The sequence below is a fragment of the Amborella trichopoda genome, chromosome 10 (genome assembly GCF_054954075.1).
Source record: "Amborella trichopoda isolate Santa Cruz 75 chromosome 10, AtrichopodaSantaCruz75HAP2 v2.0, whole genome shotgun sequence".
NCBI classification, from domain to species: Eukaryota; Viridiplantae; Streptophyta; class Magnoliopsida; order Amborellales; family Amborellaceae; genus Amborella; species Amborella trichopoda.
Window position 1 is genome coordinate 12,917,413 of NC_142345.1, and position 16,596 is coordinate 12,934,008.

The following is a 16,596-nucleotide window of genomic DNA, read 5'->3' on the forward strand; positions in this document are numbered from 1 at the left end:
AACCCCTACCTGTTTTTTCAAGTAAATTAAGAGTTAGCTGTTTGAAAGTATTAGTAGGATAATATTGATGATGAGAATAAAAACCACAACGCAGTGACTAGAATGTGAGGTGCTACACACCACAATCTTAACCCCTTTCCATAACCTGCGTAGGCTTATTTGCAAGATGCGTGACAAAAGCATATATCCAGGTGCATAAGTATCAACCACATAAGTTGTTATGCGCAGGCAGTTTTGTTTTCAAATTGTTAATTCCCACAAGTATTTTAAAGGGAAAAGTTCGTATAAGATTGCAAGGTGATGCACCTCAAAAATCCATTGATAAAGGTCGTTTTAATGTGGAAAAACCCTCTAATGGTTCATCTCAACATGGATGTGTATGACTATGAAAAGAAAAAAGGATTTTGATCCCCAAAAATGATGCATCTCATAACACATTATCTAGACCGTCCATTTTCAATATTTTTATGTGTTTATGGATCTACTTGATTTTAATATTTTTAAAGTTTAAAATTTTTATAATTTGATTTTAAAATAAAATTTGAGATAATCTTAATAATATTATACATCAAAATTATATGTTATGATAAAATTTGAAGGTACGCCTTAAATTGATTGTTTACAAGGTGGTCACAATTAATGGTGGCTGCACTTGTTTCATTAACGAAACTCAAAATTCAACAAAAAAATTTTTGAACTTTGTGACACATTCAAACGATTAAATTTCACATTGGATGGTTTTAACTCATTGTAACCACCAAAGGTAAGTGGTCTCATTGTATACAATCGTTTAAAAATTAAATCTTGAATATTTAAATACTAAGATCTGACAATCCAAAACTCAACCATGTGCATTAAACACTTTTTCCTTCTTTCAACGAATCAAATTTTCTAATCATGCAAATATTAGCTATCGCTATTTGTAATTTGGGTCTCAAACCAGGCAACTCATTAGTCGCGAACTCACTTTGATAGGACGATAATATGGTATTTCTAGTTTTAATATTTTTCTTCCAAAAAAAAGAATTTGATATTTCTCACATGAGATAAAATATATAATGAGACCATTTACATTTGATACAAGAGGTCACAATTAATCTTGATCATTAGATGTAAAATTGAGAGGTTGCATTTATTTCATTGATCAAGGACAAAATTCAAAAAAAAATTTCTTGAACTTTATAACACATCCAAGCTATCAAATTTCATATCAAACAGTTATAAGTAATTGTGACCTCCATGTACTAAAGGTAAAAAGTCTCATTGTATACAATCCTTCTCGAAAAATAATCCAATCATTCTATTTTATTGTTAAAAAAATAACAAGTTTATGAAAATAGAAGGATTATAGAAACTATGGCAGAGAATGTTCTCTCTCTCTCTCTCTCTCGCTCTCTCTAGCAAGAAGGTGTAGGTTCAGTCGTGCAAAAATTATGAACGACACTGAACATTGAGAAGTACAAAATCGGAATACATCCATACACTTAAAATGTTATTCTATATATCTTCCCATCAAAGCTCAATAGAGTATAACTTATGTATTTGGTGAACATATTTTATTATTTATCATTAAATTATAAAAATATCCTTCAAAATATTAAAATATCAAAATTTCTTCAGCAAGGAAAGTGACTGAGATTCCTCATCTCTCACTGGCATTTTCTGTCAAAAATAAAGCCAATAAAAAAATTTGACCCAAAAAAGCAATATAAACTCCTTTTCAAAATTAATTAACAAGCCTGTTTGACTGAAGGAAGAAGCAGCTCCCAAAGCCACCTCCTCTAACTCTGCGAGACAACTTCCAATTATCAAACACGCTTTACAGGCTGCTTTTGTGGTGCTAACCATTTAAAATCTGCCACTATTCTTGGGCATTTTATCCTTCCTAAAACAAACTATTCATAGAGTATTAGAGATTATTAAGTATCAAACATAGATCATAAGAGATGCCAACAGACTTCTCCGAAGGATGTTTCCATATATCACCTAACGAACTATGAGATCATGTATACACATGCAATAGCACATAGATGCACCCATACATACTACATACATAACCATGTTTTGTGGCCACTTGCACATTCAATTGCATGTTTGAGAGAATTCACACGTACACACATCTACTAATATACTTATTTTATGTCAGTTTTCTCACTTGGATATCCAATGTCTGTTAGAGAACATCCACCATGCATTACCTTTTGCTAATGAGAACCCACAAATAGATGGGAATGCATCTCTCTCTCTCTCTCTCTCTCTCTCTCTCTCTCTCTCTCTCTCTCTCTCTCTCGCTGCATATATGTATTGTGAAACCATAATATCCTCGAGTAAAATTATCTTCCTGCACTAGGGTGATCAAATAGTTTACAAGAAAGCTACAGTGACTATATAATCTGAGCCTAACTTCTAAGAAAAAATAATAATCAAAGCTTTACCTCTACATCAACCCCAGCTGGGAGATCAAGTTGCATTAAAGAATCGATGGTCTGAGCAGTTGGATAGAGTATATCAATGAGACGGTGGTGTGTTCTGATCTCAAAATGGAAGCGAGCATCTTTGTGAACATGTGGAGATTTGAGAACACAATAAATTCTCTTCTTTGTGGGGAGAGGAACAGGTCCCATGGTCTTCGCATTGGTTGTCTTAGCAGCATCCATTATTTGTTTGCATGAGTCCTCAATTAAGGGAACCCAATAAGACCGAAGCTTGATTCTTATCTTTTGTTTTGGTGCCATCTGAAAAAGGATGAAACATCTTTTAGAGGAACCAAATATATGGTGAGGGTACAAATCCTGAGAATAACAACCAATCCGCAATGCAGTATATTATCGGGATCCGAAAACATTGTTATTGAGCAGCCACTGTATTTGGAATATCTCAGTATTACATGCATTCACAGGTGTTGGCGTCAACAAGTACCACAGGTATCCAGTATGCTGGCCTCAAAAGCCAATACAAGATTCATCTGTATCCCATTTATTTTTTATAAATAAAGGATTGTATTTTGGAATAGGTACTATAGTTTTCCGTTTTATAATACCAAGTACATGGATGGGACGGTGGTAGACCTTACAATGGTGAACGTACATATGGCGGCAGGAGTCCAAATCCCCTTGTGAGCATGTTTTTACAACTAATAAAATATTAGCTCTCACATATAACTTAGTTTTCACTTTTAATGCATACAACGAGTGATAATAAGATGGCGAACATAACATTATGGAGAAATAAGGAAGTGGTTTTATTCCTACAGCGAGCATTTCTATACCTTTTTATTATTAAAACTTAATGGGAACAAAAATGCTTGCAAGCCACATGATTCCAACCACAAACCTCCTAGAGAATAAAATTTGTTCAACAATAGATCTTTATTATGCTATATGACACTTCTATTAGGCATGTCAATCCTACTAACTAATAGCGATGTGATTTGACACATACAGTTGAGTGTCGGGACCGTATCATTAAATGGTATCCAAGTGTCAACACACTACACCAGCCTCAGTGCGGAGCATCGGGGAGACACTAGAATATCCTCATCTTGGAAACACTATTAAAAAAACCATAACAGCCCATCTTCTAAATCATACCCTGAGAAGGAGCCTTTCTTATCTATATTGCACTTTGCACGTGAATTATATAGAGAGGGAGAGGCAGCCTTGAGCTCTCTCTCTTTCTCTTGGCCAGGTGCAGGAAAGTGCCAAGGCTTTCCTTGCATTGTTCAACGTGTGTGTGTGAGTGAGAGAGAGAGAGAGAGAGAGAGAGAGATGGGCCGCTGACTGCAAGAGAGGAGGAAGTACAGCAATTTTTTCCATTTAAATTTCATCGCAGTTGCGTATGGTTCAAACCTAGCAAACCTCAATCAATGAAATGCGTGGCAGTCATTATTTCTATCATATCCAGCATGATGCCTTACAGTATAGATTTTAACAATGCAATGAGTCCCACTGTGATTGAGATTAAAGGAACAACAAAACTGTAATCAGCTCAAACAATCACAAGCATAAAGGATGTCATTTTAAAAGGATTCTGGCATAGTTGATACATCACAAAATAATGTTCAAATCTTAACCAGTTCAATATCTGGTACCGGAATACTGCTAACTCCATTTTAATGCCATTACAAACTAAATGAATCAATTATGTAAGCAGCTGAGCAATATGCAGAAACAGTTTTGAAGCTACATGTACTTGTCAACCAATGTGTTGCTAGAAAAGCATCAAAATGGAAAATGAACCCAAGTAATTATGAATCATGAAGGGTTTAACGTTTATTACAGTTATTCTAAATTTTTTGCGCGTAAATTATTACCTTATGGGTAAAAATATAATTTATTTAACTGTTATTTCTAGCATTAATTTTATATAACCAATAAAAAATATATTATACAATGAAATTTCTTTGGAGAATTCTACATTCTATTTCCGAAAGTAATTTTATGCATGATGGATTTCCGGTCTAGCCTTAAACCAGCTTTTTCTAAAATTTTGAAGGGACATTTCAACCATTTAATGTTTCAGCCACTCCCCAAAATCCCAACATGTTCAAATATAAATCTTCATCATCCCAAATTAATTACAAAGTTGAATCGAGAACATCACATGTCTAGATATTAATCTACTAATCAGTTAGAAGGTACTAAACTGTTTTAAGTTACAAGAAAATGTATAAAAACAGTAAATCAACCTGTATTCCTACCATGTAGCAAAAAGAATAGCAAGGAAAAAAATAACATGAAATCCCTATAAACCTAATAAATACCTTATCAGCATCTGCACTTATCGCCATTGGAGAAGGAACTGAGATATCAGAGCCAACCTGATACACAAAACAGACACAATTTATCAATCTACTCTTCAGGAATGATATCAGACATATCCTCCCAACGACAGCTGAAGTTGAATATCCATGCCTATTTCTACATGCATGATTCTTTATATATCTATTTGATATTCAAACTTTTTTAATTAACATGGAAAATTGGCATAGGGAAGTACAAAAACATTATTCTAAACTGGATAATATTTGAGGCCATCTGATGTACATGGGTGGAAAGTCTTCATAGCTCTAAGTGCTGATGGTGGGGCAAATAGCAAAAGCACAAATACAAATAGAACTCCCCTATTATTTTTATTCATAACCACACAATATTAGTTCACCAAAGTGTAAAATGGACTAGGAACGGGGCTTGGGCTTTGATTGGTTGGCATTGATGATTGCAACAATTGGGCTTAGGCTTGGGCCGGATTGCTTCAATGATAATGCAAAAACACCTCCTGAGATTCTAAACCTGATAAGAACCAAATTTTCCTTTACTAATGTTGACAGCTCTAAGTGGTCAGACATTCTCATGCTTTCAACCTCATATAGGGTGATATTTTTGGGGCTTCATGTACTCCCAACTTCAAAGATAAGAAAGTGCATGGGGCTGGTTAGTGTCTAATAATCCTGTTACAAAATACTCTTGAATTTGTGCTTTGTTAGTTGAGCATTGCATAAGTTTTATAGCACTTTCCTTGTTGCCACCACCAATGTAGAACAGGCTCCGAATTGTTTAAAGGGAAATTTATCAAATTACCCATGAGAGATGAACAATGACACTTTACCCATAGCTTTTAATTTAATTTCAAAATACCCTAGGACGATCATCATCATCATAGCCTTTTCCCAATTAATGGGGTCGGCTATTAAACATACTAAAAAATACTCCCTTCCCTTGAAATTCTCCTCCAAAGCAGGCTGGTGCCAGGATTCGTTTTAAACAGCTATTAAAGTTTAAATTTGTGAGGAACTCTAGAAATTACTTGCAATCATTTGGTTCTCTCAAAAGGTTTCACCCATGGACAATACAAACCCATTGGTTAGGCCAAAAAAGGGAAAGAAATGCCAATAGATTAAGATATTAATCATTTGAACTTTTAAACATTGACAATAATAATCAACATATCATTTGTTGTTTAATAATTATCTGACAATCATGGTACAAGTTTCCTTAATTTTTAAGGATAGCACAAAAATTAAGACTTCATGTTTCATAGTCAACTACAAATATAAATATATTCCTTAATTAGCTTTGCATGTCCATCACCTAAAAGTAAATATCTACATAACCACAAGTAGAGTTACTTTTTGATTTCATAGAAGAAGTGAGGGAACATATAAATCCAGAAGCTATATTACAAGTACATGATACAAGTGTCAGCATAAGGCACAGACACATGTTTGAAACATCAATCTCAAAATTTCGTATTTGAAACAAGATACCTATGTACATCATTTAGAGGGGCAAAGAAGTGGGATTTTAAGTGACACTAAGAATTTTATATCTAAGTTTGAATAAAAAAAAGCCAAGCAGAAGGGCCTTTGTTTTAAAAGTGGCAAATATGTATGTTGTGTCCTAGATTGCCGACGCATGCCAAGAACCTTGGCCGCACATGCGCAAGCTACAAAATGCTCAAGCCATTCTTGATTGAAGAGAAACTCCAAAACACCCTTAGTATCCCGAAATAATAATAAGGGCAAGCTTTCTATGCTTCCCCTACAACATAAAACTGATATACTTCCCCTTATCCAACCGTCCATTCTGAATGGAGGGCTAAGATTGCCCCAATCACAATGTCACATCTCTACACTATTTTATTTTTAATTTTTCTATAAACTATTTTGACACCAAATTTTGTACGTACAATCCTCTATTAAACTCGCACTAGCCAAAATATGAAAAAAAATATTTTCAATAAAATAAAATGACTAAAATACTTTTGAAAGTTTCAAGGGGTATTTTGGTCATTATATTTTATCGAAAAATTATTTTTAATATTTTTTATAGGTGCACCCCAATGAGAAGATGGCACGTTCCAAATTTCATATTCATACAATTTGTATAAAAAAAACTAAAAATAAAATACTTTGAGATGTCAGATCTAAGATCAAACGGTGAGTGGCTCTCTCGATCAAACTTGGACGGCTGGATGGTAGGGGAAGCATAAATCTTCTAGGCTGTAGGAGAAGTATATAAACCTTTCCCTAATAATAACTGCATGATTGCAGTGAAATATGGGTTAAGGATACCTATTCATAGCAGTTCAAAAACTCAAAACGTGGTAGCCGACTCATTCATTGCCAAAACCAACTACCAAAATCCACCACATTGGAACATAACACCATCAAATTACCCTAGAAAACTATATATAAGGAAATACTTTGATACAATCTCAGATTTTCATTTTAGAACTTCCTTATCTAACAAGTAGAATGAGTTTTTTCAACTTGAGAAGAGTTTTTATGCCCTGATTCATACAAGCTGAATCCATTGTAGGACATGCTACTGGGTACGAGGCTCTTATTGACAAGAAAAAACATAGTTCTTGTGATACGTATTGGGACTTGAGGGGTTATGAAAGGCAGAAGATCCCTGTGGTTGGAAGTGTTGTTCCTACAATGCATATGATAGGGGAATCGAGATCCCAAAATTTTAGGAATCCCAATCCCAACCTTTAGGAGATCTCAATCACGACCTTTTGGGATCTCGATCCTAACCTTTTGGGGATCTTGCTCCTAACCTTAAAGAGTATATATAGTCTAGGACTATGCGTACTCTTTAAATTAGGGATCTATTTGTTTATAGCCAGCAAACAATGCAACTACATTAAAAGTAGGCCTGCAACACTAGGCGGCTTGGAAATCATCATTTTAGTCGTTATGTTTGTCTCTAAGGTGGGATTGAGATCCCAAATAGTGGGGCTTAAGATCCCTAACAGAAGCGAGATTCTAGAGCGGGATCGCCAAATAAGTTGGGAGATCCCAACACTTCTGACCAAAACACAAAAAAAGATGTTGGAAATAACAGATTGAGGTTCCATACAAAAATCCGAGATGGCCCAGTTCTACCACTTGAAGTCATGGTAAGAAGTTGCGAACTCTCAAATTAATTCACACCAAGCCAAAAGGGAAGTAACCAAATTCTTGCATATTGAATACAAGACCGCATCAATTAGCTAGGTCAGAAATCATGTTGAGGCCATTAAGCTCCCCTACCCACTCACATTATAACATTTCCCCATTCTCATTCTCTCAAGTTTGAATTCTAGCTAAACAAAAAGAGGAAGTCTAGAAAATGTACTCTACCACATGTGGTCTCCATCATCTACTCACAATAACCAATAGTGGAGATGAACCAACAAAGTGGAGGAATGGTTCACCTCCACCACCATCATTGATAATGGATATTGGAGGCCTATATGTAGTATTCAAACAACACACAACATGTACCATGTTAGTCTATGAAATCGTTTTAAAATATTTTCGAACTTAGTAAATCTTGATGTGAATTGATTCAGAGATAGATAAATTGACGCACAACGAGAAACATTTAGGGGATTACACATTCACTTGCATGTATTGGTTTAAGAATTTACATAATTGAAAGGTAGGCATAACATTGAAAGTAAAATCTCAAGAGTTTTTGTTTAATAAAAATTACGAGCTAATAGTTAAGGCCATGCAACCTACTGATACATCCATTCTCTGACTAAGAAAATGTTCAGCCTCCACCCACATCTTTTTTTTACCACTTCTGTCACCTATGTAGGTACTAACCACTTCTCTTGGTCCAAAAAAGAGCTCTTGAGCACAATGGAGAATATGCATTTGTCTAACACTTTTTTTTCGTTCTCTAATCCCTCTTATCTTCCCATGAATTCCTTCTTTGAAGCATTCTCCTCTCAAATTTCAACATATTTACTTCCATTAGTTTCTTTCTCTAGATGCATAGCTTTCTTTCATCAAGTGAAGGCTCATCCACTTACTCCCGAGCATTTGTGCTTTTATAATTTTAATGTTCACCTCAACAATTTTCAGAGATTCTCCCCAACAAAAACTAAGCTTGATATGGCATCTTTGCAGTACATGAATCAAGACTTGACCAAGCTTGATTGTTTTGAGGGATCAAATTTCAAGAGGTGGCAACAAAAGCTTCATGTTTTTGCTCAACTCCATTAAAATCACTGTGTTAAATGACGTATGTCCACCACCAATAGGTTCCTCAGATATTACAACCGATGCTTTGACTGCAGGCACGTCTCAATGCCTTCGTTGACCTGCTCTTTGATCTATGCTCATCAGCACCGACCACTAAAGCGCTTTGGCGAGCTTTGAAAAACAAATATAGCTTGCAGATGCCGGTGAAAAAGAAAGTTTCTTGTTAATTGTTGTTAGATTTTAAAATGGTAGACAACAAGCCTTTTAAGTCTCGTGTTAATTGTTGTTAGATTTTAAAATGGTAGACAATAAGTCTTTTCTTGCCCTAGTGCAATAACTTCTACTTATAACCAATTAAATCTTTATGAAGAACATGAAGCTTGACGAATCTTTCCAAGTCACAGTGCTTACTGTAACATTCCATCACCTTGAAGAAAACCTCTTAGCACGCAGAAGCACAAACTGGAAGATATGACCTTCGAGCAACTCGTGCACATCTTCAAATAAGGAAAAGATACTTGACTCCATGATATGCATGAGAAGGGGTTTGAGTCTTCGAGTTGCAACCCGAGGCACATATCATAAAAAGAATGAAAACAAAAATCACAAGCATAAGAGTACAAAGTATGCCACAAAAGAATGATGTAAGAACCATGAAATGAAACCAAAAGGAGAAAACAAAAATCGTTGTCAATGTAGTAAACCTGGTTATGGGATATTTGGGGTGGCAATGGACCCAAACCCGATCCGGGACCCACAGGGTATACCCGACAAGGTCCGAGTATGGGTCCAACATTTGGACCCTGCGGGTCGTGTCTGGGTCCAAAATCTGGACCCAAACACTATTTGGGTCTGGGTCTAGTTGGACCAAACCCCGTAAATTGTTGGAGATAAAATAATTCAAGCCCTATTCGTTTGGGTATATTAAAGATCGTATACAATAAGAACTCATAGTCATCTTCAGCTATTAAACGATAAATCAGAAAGCTTAAAATCTAATGGCGGATGATTGTACCCTTGTTGCCAATAATACTGATATATAATGGTAAAAAAAGGGAAAAAAAAAAAAAGAAGCTCATAGTGAGGGTGGCAATGGACCCAACTAGACCCCGGACCCGATGGGTACGGGTATGGATCCAACTTTTGGACCCGAAGGGTCGGGTCTAGGTCCAAAACCTAGACCCTAATACTATTCGGGTCTGGGTCCAGATCCGGATCCAGCCGGACCCGACCCGTTGCCACCCCTAGATACAGTATTGTAGGCATCAGAAGCAAAAGCGCCAAATAAATGAGATCAAAGAAGAGAAGCTTGTCGCCACGATTTTTCAATTAACCCTAACTTGAGAAGAATTGTTGAGACAACTCGGGTGCCACCAATAATGCATCCATTGATAGAACCATGTTTAAAACCTACGAAATAGTGCAAGATGAGAACATACTCTTCATAGGTAACTCATCTTGTGCTAAAGTTATAAAGGAAGGAGGCGGTGAAAATTGAATTAAAATTTCGGAAGGTCCTCAACCTGGTGGATGTGCTACATGCGCTAGAAGTTCAGAAGAACCCTATTTCAGCCTCTCTCTTAGTAAAGCATAGTCCAAGCTTACGTTAGAATCTAGTAGGGTAATCTCGTCGAAGAATGGACATTCGTAAGCAAAGGATATGCTTGAAATGGACGAACTGAATATTAGTCACGAAAATGCATCTTATTCCTCTTATGTAATGTGCGTGTGCAATCTAAGATTGTTAAAAAAAATTTCCTTTGGTAGGAAGGAGTTTCTAAAGTTTAGAATTAGTTCATACTGATGTATGTGATTTAATGAATATCGTAAGGCATGGAAGTAAGAAACACTCCATTACAAATATTGATTATTACTCAAGATAGGAGTTTGTGTACCTGCTTAGAACCAAAGATAAAGCTTTAAAGAAATTCAAAATTATTGAAGCAGAAATTGAAAATCAATTTTGAGCACAAAATGAAAATACTTAGGAGCGATAGGGGTCGTGAATATTGCTTTGAGGAATTTTCTAAACTTTGTGAAACAAACAGCATCGTACACCTACTCACTAACCCTTATTCATCACGACAAACGGTTTGGCAAAAAGGAAAAATCAAACATTAGTAGAGAAGGTAAATGCCATACTTTTGAGTTGTCGTTTACTTCCTAACTTGTTGGGACGGCCTTGGTCCCTGCATGTTATATTTTGAATTCACACTATCGAAAAAAACAAATTTCATTTCTTATGAACTTTGAAGAAAACAAGAAATCCAATTTGGGTTATCTTCAAGCGTTAGGGTGCATTGCTTATGTAAAGTTATTTGATCTTAGGAGAACCAAATCAGGGCTTAAGACCATTAGGTGAGAATGCCTTGATTATGTTGAAAATTAGTAAAGCATACAATTATTTGGACTTCGAACCTGATGTGATTTTAGAATATAGAGATGCATAATTTCTTGAAAATGAGTTTTTGAAAAGTATAAAATAACCATGATTATGAGCATGAGCTAGAAAATGTGGAAAATGATTTCCAAGACAACAACAGGATCCACAACCTAATAGAAGTAAGAGAATTACGAACGAAACTTCATTAGGACCCGATTTCTATACTTTTCTAGTGGAAGATTATCCATAATTCCAAGAGGCCATGTCATCACGAAATGCTCAGTAAGTGAGATGAACTCTATAACGCCAAACAACACTTGGAAACTGGTATCAAACAACACTTGAAAAGCACGTATATGTCGTTTTCTAAAAACCTTTCACCTCAGGGCACCACAGGGTGCCTCGAGCTCTGAGCGGCCTGGGTATCAGGCACCAGGCAGGCCGCCTAGCATTTTTTGAAACATTGATAGTGATTTTGTTGCATGGATTTTCAATTTGTGACTTTGATAAATGTGCACATCTGAAACCTTCAGTTTACCATGGTTATTATAGGTTGATATGTAGACATTTAAATATTTGGCTCTAATGTTGCATATGTACATAAAACCAAGGAAATGTTGTCATATGAATTTAATATGAAGGATATGAGGGATGTTGATGTGATTCTTGGAATCAAGATTGTGAGAAGTCACAATGACTTTGCATTGTCACAAGTACATTACATGGAGTAAGTACTCAAAAAGTTTAAATAATTTGAGTGCAAGCCAATATCGACACCCATTGATTCTAGTATTTATCACAGTTGGAGTATGCAAATGTCACTGATTGTCTAACTATGTTGTAAATTAAACTAGAACTGATGTAGCATTGACTATTGGTAAACTAAAGCTGATTTACCAATAACACAATTCATGAGCATTGGTTGCAATTTATTGAGTTTTGAGGTATCTCAAGGGTACCATGGAAGGATGCGCTATGCCAACTGGAACTCTGATTTAGAATCAGCCTCAACAACTGGTTGGATTTTTCACTTCTGTGGAGCAGCTAATAAATAGGGTTCAAAGGAGCAGTCTTGCTTTTTGAGCTCCACCATAGAATCGGAATTGATTGCTTTGGCAATGGCTAGAAAGTAAGTGATAAAGGAATTTTTTTAAGAGAGAGTAAGGAACCTACTGATAGATAATTTTTTCAAAAGCCAGTTGCCAAAATCTCCATATAATGTGAATGTAAAGCCACTCTCTATAGGGCGAAGAATAAGACATACAATGAGAAATTAAACACATGATGCATAGTAAGGTAATTTCTCAATGGAGGAGTAATTGCATTGGATTATGTGAGGTTATTCCAAAACATGGTGGATCTGCTCACTAAAGACCTAGCTAGAGAACAAGCGAGGATTACCTTAAAAGGATGGCGCAAAAGCCAATTAAAGACAAGTCACAAGATGATGGGAACACTACCTACTTGATGAGGTGATCCCGAATTCTAGTTTCAAAAGGGAAAAAAACAAGTCACATGACTCACCTATCAAGCATGGATATGAGGCCGCTTCCTAGGAGAAATGCGCATTCCTAAAAGCACTAATGAAACCTGGATTCAAGCACATAGCCAGAACCTGCCTGTTGGCTTCAGTACACAGAATGAAAGGTTGTACGTAATATGGGAGGTTTACCCATTAAAGGAATTAAGGAACATGGATTCGCCCACTCAAGGTCCTTCGTAAACGTTCTGCTTAACACTATATCAAGGTTCAATTTCACGGATATCTTCACTTGTGTACAATCTTTCCTGGTGTTCCCTACTCAACATTCTTTCTAATAGAGTGGGAGACTGCTAGTCTATGAAATTGTTCTAGGAGATTGCTAGTCTACGAAATTGTTCTAAAATAACTCTGAATTCATCCAATTGTTGAGATATTGCTATATAGAGAGAGATAAACATGCATTGCATGCATTAGTGTAAGAGAGAGAGAGTAGTACTATATGAGGTTGATGGGTGGGCCCAACAGTTAAATTAAATTAAGAGATCACGGGTTTTTGTTATTATGAGCTAACAATAAAGCCATGTAACCTGTAATACATCCTCTCTCTTACTAAGAAAACATTCAGCCTCCACCCACACCCTTTTTTGACAGTTATGTAACCTATGCAGTTCTTATCACATCTCTTGGTCTATAATAGGACTTTAAGCACATTAGAGGATAGACATTTAACTCACACTTTTATTTGTTCTCTCATATCTCTTCTCCTCAGGACTGCCTGCTTCATTTCATTCTCTCATTTCTCTCTTTTCTTCAGAGCTACCTTCTTCGAAGCATTCTCCACTCCCATCTCCTAACACATCTACTTCGAGCCTGTTTGGATGCATTTGTTGTTACTAATAATTCACTATTACCATAAAACTATTCATATTAAGTATTTATTTGTTGTTTAGTTATGGCCCTTACAGAATTACTTATGATACGCTTAGTGTCTATTTTACATATAAGTTAATCTCTTTGAAAACTGGTTTTTACTTAATACCGAATAGCATACTTTAATTTTTTGGGAGGAGACCCAAAAAAAAAAGCTTCTCTTTCCCTCTAAAAACCTCTCTCCTTTTCTCTCTGTCTCTCTCCCCCTAATTCAAATAACTCTACATATGTGTTTGTAAAGAGGCGGATGGTAGATGAGGGGTTGCAGAGGAGGTAGCACGGAATTCACTTATGTAATGGCTATCCGTGTCAGGTGCCTGAGAGTTGCGATGAATGTTGACCTACTCCTCCTCATGGATGCAACTCGCTCACTCTCATAACCTCCCCCAGAGCTTAGCCCTCTATTTGTGAAGCCCTAATCCCATTCCTGGTACAATAGCAACCCCAAACCGTCTCTCTCTCTCTCTCTCTCTCTCTCTCTCTCTCTCTCTCTCTCTCTCTCACACACACAATAAAGAAGGCCATTTTTGGGAAGCTTGTGCTTATTCTTTGGGTGTGGAGGAGGATTTAGGAATAGGTTCAAGTTTCGAGGAGTGAATGGAAGAATAGTGGATTGCATTGTTGTCCCAAAAAGAAATTAATTTACTGTCCAGCCAAACTTCACATCACAATAACCTTATGTATATAAGCTGCCCACCAAACAACTAACAGAACCCTGTTACATATGATGTACTAATATCTGACAGAGAAATATATTTGTGATAATATTAATTGTTATCCAAATAGGCCCTTCAGTTAGTTTATCTCTAGTGCATAGCTTTCTTTCATCAAGTAAAGGCTCATCCACTTCCTCACTGGCTTTGTGCTCATTTTGCATCTAATGTCAACCAATAAGTTCCATGTGTGTCAACATGCATATTTATGTTATCAAGCAAGATTTGGATAACTTAGCCCACAAAAAAAAAAAAAGGCATGATTTGGATAAGGTGTACGTGCAGTTTGATTGTGACATTCCTTCAAGTTTGGGGCACACCTCATCAAGTTCTTTGTTTTTCAAGATTTACAAATTTCTTTTGGAAAATTTTGATTACCACTCAATTTCCAATGATTTTTCAACATAGTATGCCATGCAATGCCATTCCAAAAAATTTATCCAAACCTTTTTCCCCTATTTATTTTCCTATCTCTAGTTGTATGAGACCCATAGCCTCCAAAACTATTTTGCACATTATTCGAAATTGCATGAAAACGAACTCCTCCTCCTCCAAATTAATTTGACCTAATTCAAGAAAGGCCTCTTCCTCCTGACCATAGGCCTTTGCATTTGCCTTCAAATAAAGATTTTAAGCCTTTAAGGAACAATAAGGAAAGGAAACTAGAATGCACTTTGTTCTGGAAAAGAAATTAAACTTTCCTTCTAAAATTATTTGCATGAATCCAGGAAAAACTATTATTTCTAGGATACAATAGAATATACAATTATTTGTATGAATTTAAAGTTGATATGGCTCATCAAAATAGATCAGCCCCATATTGCATTTAGTTTTCCCTTGTCTCATTGAAGAATATGCTAAGTATTTTCCACAATTTTTTGTATACTTTTCAACTCATGTTAACTTCTAATGTCACAGTCACATGGTATAAAAATTGGCGAGAAATTAAGTGTATCCAAGGCTTTTTAAGAAGATATATAGCATTTTATGTCATCACCAACCAGTAAGAGTAAACTTCCTCAAAAAAAAGTTAAATAAAACATACCTCTAAAACAGTTGATTCACGTCCTGCATCTTCCTCTGGAACTGGTTCTAGGGTTTCCTCTTCGTCAAGGAGCTCTGGAGCTGCACAAACCTTGTGCAAATGTCTTGGACGAGAGAGAGAACGGGAAGAAAACAAAGATAATTTTAGAGAGAGATTGCAGGGGTTTGAGCTTAGGGTAGCTTTAGGGTTAGGGTTTGACGAGTTCGTAGAGTTGCAGAGCTGAATGGGAGGAAAGCTGAGGTATAGAGAAGAAGCAGCCATGAGGTTTAGTGAGAGAAACACACTGTCTCTCTCTCACTGCCCTTTCCAACTTATCCAAAATGATTTCAAAGGGTTTATAAAAGTATTGGTGCGGGATGGAGTGAGAAATTCATTGGCCCCTCCCCGTGGTTAAAATCACTAAAAGGGATTCGCATTCTCAATTCCCAACCAGTGTTCGCAAAATGTAACAGTTAACGGGAGATGGGCTTGGAAGTGGCCTAGGTAAACCAGCGGGTTAAAACGGGAGATGGGCTTGGAAGTGGTTTAGCCGGCCTAGGTAAACCAGCGGATTTAAGTGTTTTAACATGGCAAGTCTCGGGCAGTCATAAAAAAGTTTAAAAAAAATATAAAAATATAAAATAAAATCTACTAAAATATAAAAAGTTTATAAAAAATATTAAAATAAAACACATTCAAATAAAGTTGAAAATTAATAAAAAAATAGATTTTAACTCATTTTATATTTTCTAATAACCATTTTAAAAAAAATCTAAAAAATATAAGAAAATATAAAATTTAGTATTAGTGACCAAAACAATTTTTAATCTTTATCATAATGTAAATAATATTTAAAAATACATTACAAATCAAATTTCTTATTCTTTAGAAGTTAAATATATTTTTTTTATTATTATTTTTAAATACCGATTGATCACCTTAACCGTCTAAAACTGAAACTGACCGGTTCCGATCTAACCGGGTGATTGGTGGTTAGATCGAAAGATTTTGCCCAACCGATGGGCGAGTACAATGTATTATAGACACGAGCACGATGCTTCTGCTTGAGTAATATGTTCATTT

General features: G+C 35.9%; 1 protein-coding gene across 1 annotated transcript; it reads right to left on the reverse strand.

Moving 5' to 3' along the window:
* Positions 1-2,320: 2,320 nt before the first annotated feature.
* LOC18438738 (Ribosomal protein S10p/S20e family protein) lies at positions 2,321-15,842 on the reverse strand. The gene is made up of 3 exons (XM_006848923.4): positions 15,535-15,842; positions 4,763-4,819; positions 2,321-2,735 (listed from the first exon to the last, which is right to left on the reverse strand). The coding sequence occupies exons 1-3, from the start codon at positions 15,793-15,795 to the stop codon at positions 2,424-2,426; spliced, it is 630 nt and encodes a 209-aa protein (XP_006848986.3). The 5' UTR covers positions 15,796-15,842; the 3' UTR covers positions 2,321-2,423.
* Positions 15,843-16,596: the final 754 nt, after the last annotated feature.

Excerpts from the sequence above, each read along its gene's own strand:
- LOC18438738 (XM_006848923.4), bottom strand. The coding sequence starts at position 15,795 with ATGGCTGCTTCTTCTCTATACCTCAGCTTTCCTCCCATTCAGCTCTGC. Across the intron at positions 4,820-15,534 it reads GTGAATCAACTGTTTTAGAG|GTTGGCTCTGATATCTCAGT; the intron begins GTATGTTTTATT and ends TTTGTGTATCAG. Across the intron at positions 2,736-4,762 it reads TAAGTGCAGATGCTGATAAG|ATGGCACCAAAACAAAAGAT; the intron begins GTATTTATTAGG and ends ATCCTTTTTCAG.